General features: G+C 48.6%; 1 protein-coding gene across 1 annotated transcript in view; it reads right to left on the reverse strand.

The window, feature by feature from the left end:
* Nucleotides 1–2,157: 2,157 nt before the first annotated feature.
* Nucleotides 2,158–18,844, reverse strand: part of Trim71 (tripartite motif containing 71) — a 53,014-nt gene continuing 36,327 nt past the window's right edge. Inside the window, exons 2-4 of the mRNA XM_051140621.1 lie at nt 15,836–16,003; nt 6,880–7,014; nt 2,158–4,034 (exon numbers count right to left, since the gene is read on the reverse strand). Of these exons, the coding sequence (XP_050996578.1) occupies nt 2,583–4,034; nt 6,880–7,014; nt 15,836–16,003 (1,755 nt within the window). The 3' untranslated portion in view covers nt 2,158–2,582. The remainder of the gene's footprint in view (nt 4,035–6,879; nt 7,015–15,835; nt 16,004–18,844) is intronic.

Here is an 18,844-nt window from a genome sequence, read left to right on the forward strand (position 1 = left end):
ACCCAGCTGACTCAGCCACAAGGTGGGGAACCCAGGCCTCACAATCAAATCTTAAGTAAAATAAATGTCAAGTATTTTATTTATGTTACTTGCCAGGAAAAACTTTTCACCATCCAGTCAGTATTCCTGTCACAGGGAGGCCGTGAGGAGGAACAGGACGTTGAATGGAACAGAATGTAAATAGCACTGAAAAGCAGCTTTGTCCCGCCCGGGGCCACAGGTAAAAAAATCAGGTTTCTTCAACTAGAATGATCCTTAAGGATGTAAAGTCAGTTATATTGAGTGTTGGGCAGATGGGGTGAGGGGCTCCCTCCTGGCTAATCTGTTCTACAAAAGAAATCAGTTTAACACATAAGGGGCACAACAGAGGTTAAATAAAGGAGTGTAAACTTTAAAGGGAGCTTGTACGGAGTTAAGAGGTCTCACCTAACAGCCCTCCTTCGCATCTCCAGGAACCTTAAGTGGGGAGTCAGCAGCTGAAACTACTTTTGGGGTTCCTTGATTGTGTACCATTCTCCCCATGAGATGACTCCAGCCCCTACCACCCCACTTAGATCACACAGAAACAAACCCTGAAATTAAAGTCATGTGAATGGACGTCACAGCTCATTCTGGCAAGTTAAATGTCCCAAAGCACTTTGATTGACACATCACACTGTTCCCACCACCGCTATTTTCCTCTGGGGTGAAAGAAAGTGAACCGGTCCAATTACTAACTTTCTTTTTAAAAACCAAATCCATTGTGGGCAGAAACTGATCTTTTGGTCTGTTTCAGGCAGTTTTCTGTCCTCAGCCAGCGATGAGAGCCCCTTTTGAGTCTGGTCTGATCTCAATAGTGATGGGTCCTCATTCTCAGGCGGTGATGTCAAGAAGGCCCAATCTGTAGCTTACAAGGCATCAGCCCTCCAGTCCACACACCCCCATGTTTCTATTCTTTGGTACAGGTTTTTTAAAGGATATATACAACACTGCATCCTGCACTTGGTTGAGGTGACTTGATTTACAAATCTTTTACATTCAAAGGCCTTTGGGGGAGGGAGGTACCACTCCACTCAGGTATAAGGATCCTGAGAAAGAGACCTGAGCCAAGGGGCTGGGGATGGGGTGTTCCTCCTCACTATTCAAACATTCTTCTATATTCCCTGAACTTCCAAAGCAGGAAAAAAATTGTGCTTCTCAAATAAAAGTTAATCCCTTTGCCTACTACAAATTCTTGCAGAAGGGTCACTCTTGGGACAGGGTGGCCTGCCCTCCTGAACAGTCCCTGATGTGGGGGTGCCTCGCTTCTTCGGCACCCTCCACCTCTGTGGCACCCCGGTCCACATCTGAAAAGCCTCTCTGAGAACAAGGTTAACCTATTTCCTTACAAATACATCTTTTCAACAGAACACGGACAGTTAACTTCTGAGAACACTTTCAACTGAGAGTACTGAGCTAAGCTAAAATAAATCTATTTCTTAGAAAGCAAACTGGGGCCAGGTGTGGTGGCGCACGCCTTTAATCCCAGCACTCGGGAGGCAGAGGCAGGCAGATCCCTGTGAGTTTGAGGCCAGCCTGGTCTACAAAAGGGGAGTCCAGGACAGCCAAGGCTACACAGAGAAACCCTGTCTCGAAAAACAAAACAAAACAAAACAAAAACAAAAACAAAACAAAAAAAGAAAAAAAAAAAAAAAAAAAAAAAAGAAAGAAAGCAAACTGGGAAGAGAAGTTTCCCTGGGATGTCGTGTGTCACGTCTAGCTTTTCTCCTCAGGCAAAGATGGCTTTGAAACACAAGCACATGCGTGTGCACGTGTACACACACGCGCACGCGTGTACACACACACACCCTTCCTTAACAGAAGCAAATATTAGACACCCTAAAATACTAATGGTCTGCTTTTCTTGGCTAGCAAGCCACAGCCATATCTCCTAGGGATGAGGATGTCAGACACAGAGTAACCTGAGAACAGAGGAAAAGCTCTGCTGCAGCATTTAAAAATAAAAATTAAAAATAAAATAAAATAAAATAAGATCCCCGCCCCCCAAAAGAGCAAACCACACAACCTAGCCCCACATAAACACAGTATTCTCAAGAACACAAACAACTAGAATTATGAATTTTAAAGCCTATCTTTCCAAAATCTTATAGTTTTTTTTTACTTAGTAGTTTTGAGGTCTCCTTGGCTCAATCTACAAAATGCACCCCACCGTATGCTCCCAGTGCCCTCAGGGTTGCGGGAGTGCTGGCCTGTGCATTACATGCCCTTAAGAGGGAAGGAATGTGGCCTCCATGGAGGAGCAAAGAGGGCTGCTACAGAAGGAAAAATGCAAAGATTTGAGGTAGATAGAAATTATTACTTCACAGGCTCAATCCCTGCACAAGAGAATTTTACATTCATCTGTAAAAAAATTAACAAAAACAAAAAATAAGATGAGGTAGGACTTAAGCAATGTTGTACTTTTGTTCTCTTAAAAAAATAAAAAGAAAGAAAAAGAAAAGGGGGGGGGGGGGATATCCCTGAGACGATTTCTTCTTTGAAATTCAAAAACTGAGATACACACATGCACACCCTAAACACAGGAAGGAACCCAGAAGACAAGATTAGAAAATGAGAATTCGATTGTTGCCGAAGTCCACAACGACGATCAACCCATCTGGGGTGACCGCGATCCCTGAGGGGCGGTCCATCTGCCCGAAGCCACTGCCTTGAGCACCAAACTTGCACAGGAAGCTGCCATTGGCCTCAAACATCTGTACCCGGTGATTCCTGGAATCAGCCACAATGATCCGCCCTTCCTGGTCCACAGCCACACCCTGTGGTCGCAGGAACTGCCCGTTGCCGGTACCCTCTGAGCCCAAGAAGCGGGCGGATTGACAATCAGGGTGAATGACCAGAAGCCGGTGGTTGTTGAAATCGGTGACTACCAGGTGACCTTCCTGGTTGAAAGCCACACCCCGTGGAGAGTCAAAGTGCTTCCAGAGAGACCCCTCGAAGCCATACTTATTCAGGAAGACCCCATCGGGTCCAAATAGCTGGATGCGGTGATTTCGGGTGTCGGAAACCAGGATCTTGCCCTCGGAATTCACTGCTACATCCCAAGGATAGTTAAACTGCCCGTTCTTGGTTCCTTTCTCACCAAACTTGAGGAGGAACTGGCCCTCAAAGGTAAAGACCTGAATGCGATGGTTGTCTTTGTCAGCCACTACGATCCTGCGGGAGGCATCACAGGCCACCCCAGCTGGTCGGTCAAACTGCCCAGGCCGGGAACCTAGGGTACCGAACTTGTGATGGAAGGAGCCACAGGGCTTAAACACCTGGATTCGGTTATTGCTGCGGTCCGCCACGATGATGTAGCCGTCCTTATCCACACACACGCCCCACGGCCTGCAGAGCTGGCCCTCACTGTCACCCTCAGTGCCAAAGCACAGCCCAGGGAGCCCGATGCCCACGTAGCTGCGGCCTGACTTGACCAGTACCTTGAAAGGGCTGTTCTCTATATGCTGGTTGCACAGCGTCACCGACACCAAGTGCTCACCCTCAAGCTGGGGTCTGTAGCTCACCACGTAAGTCCCGTTCTGCTGATCACTCACTTCTGCACCAAACAGGTTTCCATCAGGGCCAAGGACCACAGCTGACATCAGGTCACCTCCTGAGAGGCGGGGTTCACCGTCGTGGTCGTAACCCATGACAGTAAAGGAGGCCACCTTACCCTGAAGGGCTCTCTTGATGCCATCTCCTGTGGCCTTTGTGAGCGGGGCAAAGGCCCCGCTGCTGACAAAGCCGAAAGACTTGAGGGCAAGGTAAAGGGCTTGGTCAGGGGGTGTGAACATGATCCGATCATCTTCCTGCGGCTGCAGGAGGCTCCGGATGGCCTTGAGCTCCTGCACTTGGGCCAGCATCCGGTCTCGGGCCAGCAGGACGTCCAAGGCGCGGCCCTCTTCCAGGACCTGCTGGACAGCGCTGATGGTGCTCTCCAGCTTGTTGAGGCTCTGCCGCAGCTTGTCCACCTGCAAGTACAGGGACTTGGCCTTCACCTGGCGGATCTTCTCCACCTGCGGAAGAGAGAGAGGACGTGGGGAGGGAAGCTTAAACCCAGCGCTGAGATCTAGAACGGAGGCACAAAAGTATGCGAAAACAGAAGATAATCACTTGACAATTTCCTCCGTCTTTTCTTTTATATTCAAACAGTTAATAGTCTCATACTGTAGGCAAGGCACCCATCCCCCCCCCCATAAATTCAATTCACATAGTTTACAAGGACCATGACCTCTTAGTGTTTTTTGTAGCTGAGAGCCACACAAAGTCGATTATGGAATAAACATATAAATATAGTTATTGTTCTAATTGTGTGTGTCTGTACAAGGGCCCCCCCCCTTCCCCAAGAGGCACTGGATCTCTGGCAACCCAAGATTCTAGTCCTCTGGAAGGTCCCAAAGTGCTTTTAACCTGAGCCATTTCTCCCTCGCCCCTCATTGTTTTGTTTTGTTTGGGAGGGGCTCTGGGGATAGGCTCTAAAATCATGTAGCCTTGGTGGCCTGAAACTATGTAAAAACGAAGCTGAACTTGAGCCCATAGAAACCTGTTGTGTGCTCCCCTGATGCAGAAGGCACACCGGGCTTGACTATTCTGAACTGTCAATTTGATAAAAACAATTACTTGGGCAGACTGGGTCTCAGTGAGGGACTGCCTAAACCGACGCATGCCAGCCTAGCCTTAGGGGCTTGTCTGGAAGTGATCTTTCTGAGTTGGGATAGCTGAGGAGTGCACTTGCCCTGAGGCTCCCCCCACACACCTCTCTCTGGAGTGTGGGTGTGATGAGACTACACACTAGACGCTGCTTCCACGTCTCCACAATAACAGACTATATGACATGACTCTTTTACGGGGATTTCATTGCACCAACAGAAATGAAGCTAGAACAATGGCTTACACAAGACCCTACTCAATAGAACAGCAACAGCAAAAGTCAGTCAGTAAGATGGATGAGATGGTGGTGGCTATGATTCTAGGCAGGTAGAAACAGTTTAATAATATAGATGAGGGGGTGGCATATTCTTCTAGTCTCTCCATAAGACCGGCTGTAGAGCTGGGTGTGGACACCCACCTTCCATGCCAGCGCTCCAGTGGCAGAGACAGGTGCACCTCTGAGCTTGGGGACAGCCAGGAAGGAAACTATGTAGGACACCACATCTCAAAGAGAATAGAGGACGAGTAAAGACGCCTCACCAAAGAGACAGCCAAGGCCAGGACCCCAGGACTCCCAGAGGCCTTTTGCACTTTCTGGTGGGAGCTTGCTAAAGCAACTTTCATGACTATGATGTTCTCTGGGTGCAAGAGACCGAGCCGGTCAATGAGTAACATTTGTGGGTGCCATGAGACTGGCAGATCTGTGGGAACAAATGCTATGTCTACAAAGAAAGGGGCTGGAAAAATTAGCAAATTTAGTCCTCTCTACATAGCCCCCGACTCCCCCCCCCAATATCCTGTAAGTCAACTAAGTCACATTCCTCAAAAGGACTGACAATCAGAGCCATGAGGCTAAACTAAAATGGCAAACCCAATGCAAAATCCTAACACTTGCCCGATGCAGCTGTTTATGGGTCTAACAGTCATTAGAAAGAGGCCGGGACTGGAGATCCCAGTTCAGTCCAGGCGCACAACTCCCTGTAATCCCAGCTGCAGGAGGTCCAACATCCTCTCTGGCCTGTTTGCACTTGCACTAATGTGGACAAAGCCGGCCCGCCCCCACACGCTCCAGTCTAGGGGGATCCTATGCCCCTCCTTCCCGCCTCTAATTTTTAAAAGGGAATTAATAAGGTGGGCATGATAGCACACGCCTGTAATCCTAGCCCTTGGGAAGCAGGTGGATCACTAGGGTTCGAGGCCAGCCTGGTCTACAGAGCAAGTCCAGGACAGCTAGAGTTATGCAAAGAAACCCTGCCTCAAAAAAAAAAACAAAAACAAGCAAGAAAACAAAGGGAATGAATGTAGTGACAATTCTGAAATTTTGGGTTCTTTAAAAAACACAGAAATAGCCAGTCATGATGGCACATACCTTTAGTTGCAGCACTCCGAGAGGCAGAGGCAAGCGGATTGCTGCAAGTTCGAGGCCAGCCTGGTCTACAAAGCGAATCCAAGACAGCCAAGGCTAAATAGAGAAGCCCTGTCTCGAAAAACAAAAACCAAATCAAAACGAAACAAAAGAAACACCTGAAGAAATAAATATTACAAGAATGTTTTCGTTTTAATCCCAGGTGTGGGGAAAGGGGCTGCTTCAAAGGGTCTACAGCAGCTGACTATAATTTTCCTCCAGCCCTTAGGTAGCCCTGGCTGGCCTTTTTTCTTGGTCGGGGACACACAATCAGAAAGGCTAAGGTGCTGGTGTGGGCCCCATCCCCATCACTGGGCGTCTTCCCAGCTGACTTTTATTTGACAGCCCACCAATGTGCTTGGCACTGCTCCCTGCCTTCAACAGAAAGGGAGGGACGGGGGAACGGGTGACACACACCTCCCCAGTGGAGGCTTTCCATGTGTGGGTCAAGAAGCACAGCCAGCCAGGACACCCCAAATAAGGACCGTTTCCTACCCACCCCTCTGCTAACAAGAGTTTTGACTGTCGCCCTCTTGCCCGCCTCCTTTCCCAGGTGAGCAACAGAGAACCTGAGCCGCGTCCCTCCCTGACTACCTGGGCACATGTGAAAGGGTTTCTTGTTGCTTTGATACCTGAGCGACAGCCAGCATTCCGGGGACACTCCCACACTAAGCTTACTGGAAAATTGCCAGCTGTTTCCAAACTTAGAACTTGGGCCTCAGATCTTGAAACGAAGCTAGAGTTCTATGCCAGCCAGGCCTCTCGGGAAGCCAGCCGTTGGGAGAGGTGCAGGTGCACCCTATTACCTTCCACAGCAGCTCGCATTCACGCTCTTCCAGAGCCTTCTTATGGCGGGCTGTCACGGCCTTGACCTCCGACTGGACCACCTTCGCCTTCATCTCCACCTGTTCTGCCACAGTCTGTGCCTGCTCGATGCTCAGCTGGAAAAGCAAGCAGAACCTTGAGGCTTTGGAAGGGACCCCACTTCTTACCTGTGCACAGCAGCTTCCAACAAACCTGCAGGGGGGCTCTTCTGCTTGGACCACTTGCTGGCACCTGCTGCTGTGAAACTGAGAGTCGCTGGCAAGAGCAACTCTCTGTCTCACACGTGGCACCTCCACACTATTAAGGGATACTCTGGCAACAGGGTGACCAGTGTAGCTGGCTTTGTGATGAACACTGGGAATGAGAGAAAGATGTAAACTTCAGGTTTCCCAGACTAACTCCCCGAAACCGGAAGGAAATCCCGCAGGCCAGTGGCTTCTCCACCACATTTGCATCCGTCGACAGCCACGCCCCCTAAACCCAACAAGAGCCAACACAGCGTGCACTCTGGGAGTATCACCTCATCTAACCTAAGAAAATCACTTATCACACCCTACAGTCGGGGCCCTACTTCGCACAGTACCGGCTCAATCAGACATATTGTTCATAAAAAATTAATTTCGACAGAAGGCCAATAATCATTCATTAATATTACATGAAGTGTCTCAAAAAAAGGGGGGGGGGGGGGGGGGGGGGGGGCGCGGGGAAAAGCCACAAGGATTTCTGTGAGATGCCAAAGAACTAGATCAGGATTCTGACCTGACTGTCGGAGGACCGTATTTTAGAGCAGATGATCCAATCAGGTGGGTACAAAAAAACATAAGGCATAGAGCCAAACTGATGTGAAGCAGTGACGTAACTGGTTGGTCTTTAGCAACGCAGGCTGGTGGGGTGTTTTATTAAGGTAACCCACCTTCAGATCCCAGCTCCTACTACAATCCTCTTAGGCCCTGGTCAAAAGGCTAACGTGAGAGAAACCCAAGGCAAAACACGCAGAGCAAAGCACCAGCCATCGCTGTTACTCGCGGCTCAGCTCTTGGCTGATAATGAGATGTGTGTGAGAAACTGAGGTCTGTGGACCACACTCAGTTACTCATATATGTGTGAGCACACATGCACGCGCGCGCGCACACACACCCACACCCACCATGATGCGCACGTGGAGGTCGAAGGACACCTTGTAGACGCTGGCCTCTTTCCACTACGTGGATCTCAATGATGGGACTCAACTCACTGGGCTCTGCAAAAAGTCTTCTCTGCTGGGCCATCTCACTGTTTCTCTGTATAGCCCTGGCTGTCCTGGAACTGGCTCTGTAGACCAGACTGGCCTTGAACTCACAGAGATCCATCTGCCTCTGCCTCCCGAGTGCTGGGATCAACTCACATTTCTTATCAATTGTGGCAAGATCCAAGAACAAAACTACCGTCCCCAGTGCAACCACCAGTGCGACCTGAATTTCTCATCCTCTGAAACAAACTGCAGGCAGTAAGCAGGCCCTTCTTCCTGGCGCTATAGGTCTACCCATCATGGCTGCTTATCTAAACGGACAGTTCATGGCCGGCTGTACTTTTTACAAACACTCTCCCATGCCAGGAAGCTTGGTACTTTTTTACTTATTCTGTCACATATGACTGGGAGCCCTACATGCTACCTCCTGGCTGGGTGATGGCACATCAGTACTGCACAAGCCGCCTTACAGAGCACCTCTGGCTTTTCAGCAGCTGCATGTCAGCCCTGCCCTCTGTGAGGTGCTAGTCAAGGCTCGTTCTAGGTAGTCTGGGTAGTAGGATGGGATGCCATGTCTCTAAATTCCTCTGTAACTCCGCTCAGCTGAGGAATCTCTCCGCTTTCTTCCTAAAGCTGGAAATACCCAATTCCTGTCCTCCCATCTGAATGTGTTTTTTTTTAAAAACAAAGCGTTTAGGCTTTTGTAAAGGATTTATTTCTTGTCTGAGTGTTTTGCCCAATGTATGCACTATGATTCATCAGTGTGCTTAATGCTGGCAAAGGCTGGACAGAACAGAAGAAGGCATCAGATCCCTGTAACTGGAGTAACAGACGATTATAAACCACCATATGGGAAAGCAAAAACAAACAAACAAACAAACATACCACCACTAAGAGGATTTAAACCTGGGTCCACTGCAAGAGCAACAAGAGCTTTTAACCACTGAGCCATCTCTCCAGCCCCTCCATCATACGTTTTCTAAAGGATGATTTATGTTTTCAAGTCAGGGTTTCTCTGTGTAGGCCTGGTTGTCCTAGACTTACTTTGTATATCAAGCCGGCCTGCAACTCAGATACCCACCTGTCTGCCTTCTGGGTGCTGGAATTACAGGTGTGTGCCACCACAACCAGCTGGATTTAAAAAAAAAAAAAAAAAAGATTTATTTATTTATTACACATACAGCACTCTGCCTGCCTGCATGCCTGCCCGCCAGAAGGCGGCACCCAATCTCATTACAGATGGTTATGAGCCATCATGTGGTTGCTGGGAATTGGAACTCAGGACCTCTAGAATAACCTCTGTGCCATCTCTCCAGCGCTGGTTTTATTGTTTTTGATTGTATGTGTGGGTATAAGCACATGAGTGCAAGCGCCTTTGGGTGTGCTAATGAATTAACGTCTAATGAAGTGTGTTTCTAAGCTAAGTTACGCCCTGAAGGGGCCCCCTTTCCAGGATGTATGATTTGAAGCTTTTTGGAAGATTGTTTGTACCTTGCCTAAAAACTTATTCCTGAGATGGCCGATGGTGGTGCACGCCTTTAATCCCAGCATTCGGGGAGGCAGAGGCAAGTGGATCCCTGTGAGTTCGAGGCCAGCCTGGTCTACACAGAGAAACCCTTGTCTTAAAATACCCAACAACAACTTATTCCTGTCTGACCAAGAAAAAGCCATCACACCTGGACAGGGCAAATGGGATAGACGTGGCTAAGGTTCCCAGGCTTAGGGAGGAGGAGAGCCAAGGAGAAGAGAGAAAGGAGGAGTCCGCCAGCACCATGGGTTAGGTGGGGAAGCACATGGCCAGTGTGGATGGAGATTCAGCCCAGATGATGATAATTAGCAAGTGTTTGAGATTATGGATGGAAGGCAGCTCAATAGCAATTATTAGAAGCAGATGGCGTGGGATTGGGGCAGGGTATGTGATACCTGTTCCATTATGGGATGTAGTTTAGGGGATTAATACCTGCCCTGCACCAGGTTAACTAAGGCTATTTTAAAATATAACAGTTATCTGTGTCTTGACTGATTGCTAGCAGGTTAGAAAATACAGCTATAATAATACTTATAGGCCTGATAATAAACATTACTAGGCCATACTGATAATTAACCACACAGAAGCTTCCTGACCCAAGCAATACACATACAGCAAGAGCTTCCCTAGCCAGACGTAGTGGCTCACGCCTTTAATCCCTAGAAGGAGGAGGGGGCAAAGGCTGGCCTGATCTTTATAGAGGTCAGGTCTCTCTGTGTAGCCCTGGCTGTCCTAGAACAACACTGAGAAGGACAAGAGGGGGGAGGGGGGAACTACTTTTTAAATATGCAAATAAGGGGCCAACAAGACAGCTCAACAGGCTAAAGTGCTTGCTGCAAGCTGACAAGCTGCTTAGAGCCCTGGGACTCAAATGGTAGAAAGAGAATCCCAGAAGATGTCCTGTGACTTCCATGTGAACATGGCGGCACGTGCATTTTCCCACATACAGAGTTATCTAATAAAACTACATGCACCAGATGCCTATTTAATAAATTACAATCTTTTACGTTAATGCGATACCATTTGTATGCCAATCATTATCTTTAAAGTGATTAAAAATCAAACAAACAAACAAAAAACTGCCTGGGATGGTGGCACACCCCTTTAGTTCCAGGGCTTGGGGGGAGGCATAGGCAAGCAGATCTCTGAGTTCAAGGCCAGCCTGGTTTACAAAGGGTGTCTAGATCAGCTACATAGACAAACCATTTGAAACACTACCACCTCCTGCAAAAAACTCAACCATACCAAAAAATGCCTTAGGGCTTTCATGGCTTGGGAAAAGGAAGGTTCATTCCAACCCATCAACAGTTAGGAGAACGCACCACGGCTTGCACATAGGCTACTCTGATGTAGGCATTTCTCAGTTGAGGTCCCCTCCCTCTCAGAGACCCCCAACTTGAGTTAAGGTGGCACAAAACTAGTTAGCACACTATGCAAATGACATGTTCAAGGCCAAACTTAACTGGTGCTTAGCAAAGACCACTTCCTTTTTTTGACTGAGAGATGAGAGGGGGTGGGGTGGGGGGGGGCAGGTGCTCAACATATACAACAAAAATAATTTAACCACATACATGGCCAAAATATTACAACCCGGGGGGGGGGGGGGGGAGACACAAAATAAAGGCAAAAAAAATGCCACATCGCCAGTTCCCTCTGAATTACATCACTGCACTGGAAGGGCCCTCTTGCTGCTGGGTCTGGGGCTTCTCTTTTACAGGAATATATACAGCCCTTGAATATGAGTCTCTCAAGGCAGACTGCATGCTCAGCCATAACCGGGGATAACAGAGACAGAAGTAACTTAATTGGATAAAAACAAAAACAAATGGTGGTCAGGGCACACAGAGAAAGGGGTGTGGGGGGGTGGGGTGGGGAGTGTGGGGGTGTGGTAGATGGATACACTTACAGTACTACGAACAAAACCAAAACAATCCAGATGCTGGCTGGGAATGAGTCCCACTATTCAAGCACACTAGCAAATTCTGAAAGGCAGTGTCAGAAAAGGATGGCTGGTAGGAAACGCCCTTAAAAGGGAGGCCAAGCAGGCCTCACATGCGACAAGATGAAATCTTGGCTATGAGTCCTGGGTCCTGGCAGCAACACAATCACAGAAACATGATCAGTGACTATGGCTGAGACTCCAACACTTTGATTATTTAATCCTGCAAGGTTGGGCACACCAGGCAGCATACAAGTCAACCTTGGTTTCCTGAGTAAAAGGAGAACTGCTCAGAAAACCTCCTGGGCTGACAGTGTAATCCAATAGAAAATTGAACACACCAGACAGTAGGTCCCACCCACAGCAGTCAGTTCCAGCCTACCAGACCCGACTGGAAAATGAAGCCATACTAAGACAACAGTGCAAACTTCATAAGGATACACAGAATTTCATTAAAGGAACCCCCCCCCCAATACACATACAGAGTTTCTCTATATAGTCCTAGCTGTCCTGAAACTCACAGAGATCTGCCTGTCTCTGCCCCCTAAAGTGCTAGCATTATACTATGCTCAGCAAGTTAATTTAATTTAAATGCTGAGGGTATCAAAACCACCGGATTTAGAGTTATAGCTGTGAGTGGCCATGTAGGTGCTGGGAATTGATTGAACCCAGGTCCTCTAGAAGACCGCTCCACTGAGCCATCTCTCTGGCCCCTCATTAAGGGACTTAACAAACAAACATGGGCTGGAGAGATGGCTCAGAGGTTAGGAGCACTGACTGCTCTTCCAAAGGTCCTGAGTTCAAATCTCAGCGACCACATGGTGGCTCACAACCATCTATAATGAGATCTGGTGCCCTTTCTGGTGTGTAGGTGTACATGCAGGCAGAACATTGTATAAATAATAAATAAATGAATCTTTTTAAAAACCAACAAACAAATAATAATATATATATTAATTAATTAATTAGGCTGGAGAGGTGGCTCAGCAGTTGAGAGTAGTGGCTGTTCTTCTAGAGGACCAGGGTTCAAGTCCCAGCACCTACATGGCCACTCACAGTGCCTGTAACTCCAAGATCTAACACTCTCACATAGACATACATGCAAGCAAAACAAACTATTTAAATATATTCATATCAACTAAGAGCCCCAATTCTATATAATATTTTCAAGAGATCCTGAATGTTTTTCCTCCCTCTTGTATTAGAAATGGCATGCTCACCGAGAAGTGGTGGCGTACACCTTTAATCCCAGCACTCAGGTGGCAGAGGCAGTTCGAGGCCAGCCTGGTCTACAAATCTACTCCAGAGTGGCAAAGGCTAAAAAGGAAAAGTCCTGTCTCAAATATGAAAAGTCAAAAGAGAAGGAGGGGCTGGAGAGATGGCTAAGAGGTTAAGAGTACCTCTTCCAGAGGACCTGAGTTCAATTCCCAGCAACCACATGGTGGCTCACAACCATCTATAATGTGATTTGATGGCCTCTCCCGGCATGCAGGTGTAAATGCAGATAGAGCACACATACATAAAACAAATAAAGAAATCTTAAAAAAAGAGAGGAAGGGCAGGCATGCTCTGTAAGTGTACATATGTTCTCTTTAAGTGTGTGTATACAGATATTCATTAAAGTCAAAGAGGGACATCAAATCCAAGAGTCACAAAGAGCTGTCCAATGTGAGTGGTGCTGGGATCTAAAATTCAGTCCTCTGATTTGGGTCTGTCAGTGCCTCCCCCCAACCCCACCCCCCACATCCCCTCAAGACAGGATTTCTTTCTGTGTGCAGCCGCCCTACCAATCCTGGAACTCACTTTGTAGTACAGGTTGGCCTCAAACTCAGAGGTCCAACTGCCTCTGCCTCTGAGTACTGGAATTAAAGGTATTCACTGCCACCACCTGGCTTCCAGTTAAGTTTTCTTTTTCTTTTCTTTTTTGAGACTGAGTTTCTCTGTGTAGCTTTGGCTGTCCTGGACTCGCTTTGTAGACCAGACTGGCCTTGAACTCACAGCAACCCGCCAGCCTCTGCCTCCCGAGTGCTGGGATTAAAGGAGTGCGCCACCACTCCTGGCCAGTAAGTTTTCTTACTTTGCTGTTGAGCCATTTTTTTTATGAGCATGTGTGTGTGCCTTGCTTGTGCTTTCAGTGCCTATGGGGGCCAAAAGATGGGCCCCAGGGAGCTTTGTGTACCACCCTATGCAGGTGGTGGCAACCACACCTGAGTCCTCTGTGGGAGCAGCAAAACCCCCTAACTGATGGCTTTTGAGCACCTGGCGTTGCATGAGTGGGACTCCCTTCAGCTTTTGTGCCTTTATTTGATTCGTCCAGCCAATATGAAACATGTTTAAGAGCACATTCAACACCGCTGAGCCATCTCTGCAGTCCCTCTCCAACAATGACAAGTCACTTCTCTCTGAGAGAGTGGCTGAGCCCACAAAGCACAAAGAATATACCGCATAAACTGGACCAGCGTTGGCGCACGCCTTTAATCCCACAGTCAGGAGGCAGAGGAGGAGGCAGGCAGGTCTCTGTGAGCTCGAACCCAGAATGCTCTACAAGAGCAGCCAGGGCTACACAGAGAAAACACTGCCTTGAAAACAACTAAACAAACAAACAAAACAAACAAACAAAACAAAAACCCCAAAAGAATCTACAATGTTAATTTTATCGTGTCCCCTGGCCTGCCTGGGCACACTCAGTCTTTATGCATGGGAAGGAGGGCTAGATTTGGTGGCAGCCACCTTTAATCCCAGGAGAGTTGGTGGATCTCTGTGAATAATTAGGCTTGCCTGGTCTATAATTCAAGTTCCAGAACACTCAAGAGTCAATGATAAGACCCTGTGTCTCAATTTAAAAACAAAATACCAAGGGCAGAAAGAGGGTATTTAAGATTCTACAAAGATCTAGAAGGTGGGAGAAATAATTGTAGCTCTCTTAGCCTCAGGTCAGAGGCAGCGGCCAGGGACACAGTATCCAGGAGACAGGGCTAAACAGTTCTTCATGAATCCTAACTGTAACAGTACAATAGATGACACTGGGTGCCTTATCTGTGAAGACACAGACATGTCGCCACAGAGCGAAACAATGGAGATGCAATAACCTAGAAGCAGCCACGGGGTACTACTACACAGGCAGCTTGTTATTTTGTATCTTGAGGTGTGGCCTCATGTGGCCAAGGCTTGCCTGGTTTCCAGGATTCCAGGTCAATCAAGGGACACCAGGCCCCTCGGCTGTGCAGTCCTTTTGAAAGGAGGCTGGAGAGAGGGCTCACTACTTAAGAGCACTGGCTCTTTCTGCAGAGAAGCCAGGTCGGGTTCCCAATGCCAAATTCAGCCATCTGAAACTACCAGTTCCAGGGGTTTAAATAATACCCTCTTCTGGCTTCCAAGGGCACCGCACACACAGAGACAAACATACAGATGAAATCAAACAAAAGCTTTGCAAAACTAAATGGACAAAGTGAAGTACCACTCCTGGCGGCAGATCTGACACTCTAGAATTCTTTTGTTTGTTTGTTTTGTTTTTCGAGACAGGGTTTCTCTGTGTAGTCTTGGCTGTCCTGGACTCACTTTGTAGACTATGCTGGCCTCGAATTCACAGCGACCCACCTGGCTCTGCCTCCTGAGAGCTGGGATTAAAGGCGTGCGCCACCATGCCCGGTTCCAGAAATATATTCTTTAAACATCAGCTTTGAACATCTGGTGGGAAGGGAAAAAATTCTAATTACTCAGAAAAGACTACTCCAATGCCTTACACACAGACCTGACAGCTACTGAGAAACTATTCAATAAAACCTGCAAATTCAGCCGGGCATGGTGGCGCATGCCTTTAATCCCAGTACTGAGGAGGTAGAGGCAGGTGGATCGCTATGAGTTCAAGGTCAGCCTGGTCTACAAAGCAAGTCCAAGACAACCAGGGTTATACAGAGAGACCCTGTCTCGAAAAACCAAAACCAAAACAAACCTGCAAATTCAGCCAGGGGTGGCAGTACACACCTGTAACCAACACTCAGAAGAGTGAGGTTAAATTGGCAACACAGAGTTTTTAATTATGTAGCACCCCCCTTCCCCAATAAATATAAACAATGAGCTTCCTGTTGTCTTTCAAACTCATCTTGTGGTTCATGGAAATCGTGTCAAGTAGAATAACAGGTCTCTAGTCAGGTGACCTGAGCAGTGCAATCTTCGTACCCACCTTCCATTGCCTTCTAGAAGGGACAAGGAAGGTGTGAGTCGAGGCGGCAGAAAACTGACCTGGATAGCTTGGCGGCCCTGCTGGGCATCAGCCAGCAGCTGGATGGTGAGTGCCCGTGAGTCCTGCAGGGCATCCTGGAGGTAGGAGAAGCTGTGGCCTCCATGGCGGCCTAGGGTGCACTCTCTGCAGATGGGAACAGAGCACGTGTCGCAGTAAAGATGCAGTACCTGGGGACCAGACAGACAGGTATGAACAAAGGGGAGGCAGTATGGTCCTAACTCTAGATACCAGATTCCAGAGCCATTCTCCAGATAATGTGTACCCCTCCCTCGTCAAGACACTGTCCTTCCCCCTAAGCAGATGTCCCAAACCAGGGGGAAACCCCACCCAGGTGCCACATCCCACTCCAGCTGGAATCAGAGACACCACAAAGTCAGGGATCCGGTAGGGCAAGTCTTGTTGGCATAAATGGGGAGGAGCTCCCCGTGTTTCAATCGATCTAGGAAGTTCTGGGATTGGTGATCTGAATGAAAGAAGATTTCTGTGGCCACTCTCTCTGCATGTGAAGCAAAGGTAGTCACAGTGTCTCCTGGGTACTCCAGCAAGCTACAGGGGGAAGCTTTGGGGACTACGGTTAAAAGTAAAAGTCATGTCTGCCACCCTGCCTCTTAGCTTTCTTCTAGCTGCCAAATCATCCCAAGGAGTTGAAACTGGGAGGCAGCCAGGCCAGCAAACAGCTTCCCTAAGAGCCTGTGAGCTAGGGGAAAGAGAAGGGCTGGACACCCACTCATCACCTGCTGACTGACAGGGGGCTTTCAGGAGAGAGGACTCTGCATGGAAACCGGCCGCGCTCTCCTCCCTCCGTTAATGTCTGCTGGATGGATTTCGGGGGGGGGGGGGGGGGGGGGGGGGGGGGGGCGGGCACGCGACACAGGAATCAATGTGTAAGCTGGATTCTTTGCCACACGCAGCAACACACTTAAATCTCCACGTGAAGACAGGAGGTGGTGCGGGTGCCTAGACCACACAGCAGGGACACTCCTAACCAAGAACAGAGCTGGTTAACCCACCCAAGACAAAAAGCTGTGTGAGTCTAGGACCCAGTAGCCAGGAAAAAGCCGGAAGGAGCCACCACCCTCTCCCTTGGGGGAGGCGCTAGAAGGTAATTTAGGCAGAGGTCTCCAGACTGGAGCTGAGAAAGGGGCTGCCGCTTCAGCCCCATGCTTCCTCCCCATGTCCATTTGCCACCCCATAGGTAGTTTGGTGGGGTGAAATGCGCTGTGCCCCTGGAGTTTAGCAAGGAGGTGGGTACATCCATCCTGCAACCAGAGACAGACAGATTTAGGCTGTTCTTAATCTCACAGAAAAGTGGATAGGGCATCTTGTGTGGAGCCTGCCATGGGAATTGTAAGCTTGTGACTGTGTGACCAGTTTTGGTCACTTTTTAACCAACACAGGTGGCGCTGGCGCTAGTCCTACCTTTGAGACTTTTTAAGCAAGTCTTCCCCTTAAGACATGGTCCTCCTCATATGCTCAATCTAAACATTCCCAAGAGAATTCTAAATAACACCCCCCCCCAAAATGCTGAGCAGAATGAATCCAGAGCAATCCCCTAGTAAATTTCAGCTAGGTGGAAAAGCAACTCTACTGGGTTCAGCAACCCTGCTGTGTTCTTCCCCCAGCCCCCTCTCTCCTCCATCTGCCAAGGGACTGGCTGGGCAGATCACTCCCCTCCTAAAGTGAATGAAGTGTGAAAACCTCCCACCAGAAGGTCTTCCCCCTCTAAGCTAGGCAACTCTGTGGCAGCTTTGTGGACTCACTGAAGAAGACCCTTTGCTTTCTCCAGACGTGAGTGAAAGCACATGGCCAGTCTACAGGGCTCTCTCCAGGACCAGAGGGAGCACACTTCAGGGTTTGGAGCCAGGACCACCTGCCTGGTGGCTTCCTCTGACTGGCTTGAGCTCCCCTCTAATCTGGAAAAAAATAGGGTCTCTGACTAGGACCCACAGTAGACCCTTTCCAATCTTCAAAATCCTAGGAACCAGCCTGTCTGGGGGCTGGACAACAGGATGCAAAGGGCTTTCAAGCAACTCTCGGCTGAAACTGCCCAAGTGTTAAGAAACTCAGGCCTTTAGGTCTGTCCACCCTACAACAGAGCTTACATGATGCCAGGCACAGGAGAGTCCCTGGGGCCTTACAGTAGGGGAAAGAAATCCTGGCCAGAACAGGCGGCGGTGTCAGGAGAGCTGAGCCCAAATACTTCCAAAATGAGTCAAAGGGAGTCCCACATGAAACATGGCCTGGAATCACCTCACAGGGGACGGGAGCAAACCCTGATAGATGCCTTGTGGATTCGGACAAGGCGGGTTAGGAGGGGCAGAGGCACCCAAGTGGCTAATAACAGAACCTACAGATGTGTAGAACTGCCTCAGTATCTTATAACTAATAAACTACAAATTTTGAAGTGCATGGGCTTTTTTTTAAATTTAAAATATAAGATATTGCAATTTTAGAGTCACAAAATCATAAAATAAGATCAGTTTTTAGGTCTTCTAATTTTGAACTAGTTATATTTTGAGTGTCCTCCTGCCATTTCTAAGACTAGGGAGACAGAATTTTTTAGAACTGCAGACACATAACCAACAAGGGAGGAAGAGCACTGCGGGAAGTCTTTGCAACAACTGGGCAATTACTTGAAAAGGACTAACTGGGGGTTAGGGAGCCAGCTCCGTGGGTTAAGGTGCTGGCTGCCGAGCCTCACACCTGAGAGTCTGACCCCAGGACCCACATGGCGTGGAGAACGGACTGTAGGAGCCTGTGGCCCCAGAAGTGGCAGCCACAACAAGGGAACAGAAAGGGAAGGAGTGGAGTGTGCTGGTGGCAGAAATTCCAGGGCCTACAGGCCGCCTGTTTGGGGATGCCCTGGCAGATGCACGGACACGCCCCCTCGGGCCTGGCGACAATCTGGCTGCTCTAGCTAAATGGAGCTGGCCTGACCTCTGACCCTTCCAAGTGACCACCCCCTTCCCTGCCCCCAGCTTTACAACGCCCCACCCCTCACGGCCTTC

This window comes from Acomys russatus, chromosome 32 (assembly GCF_903995435.1).
Source record: "Acomys russatus chromosome 32, mAcoRus1.1, whole genome shotgun sequence".
Lineage (NCBI taxonomy): Eukaryota > Metazoa > Chordata > Mammalia > Rodentia > Muridae > Acomys > Acomys russatus.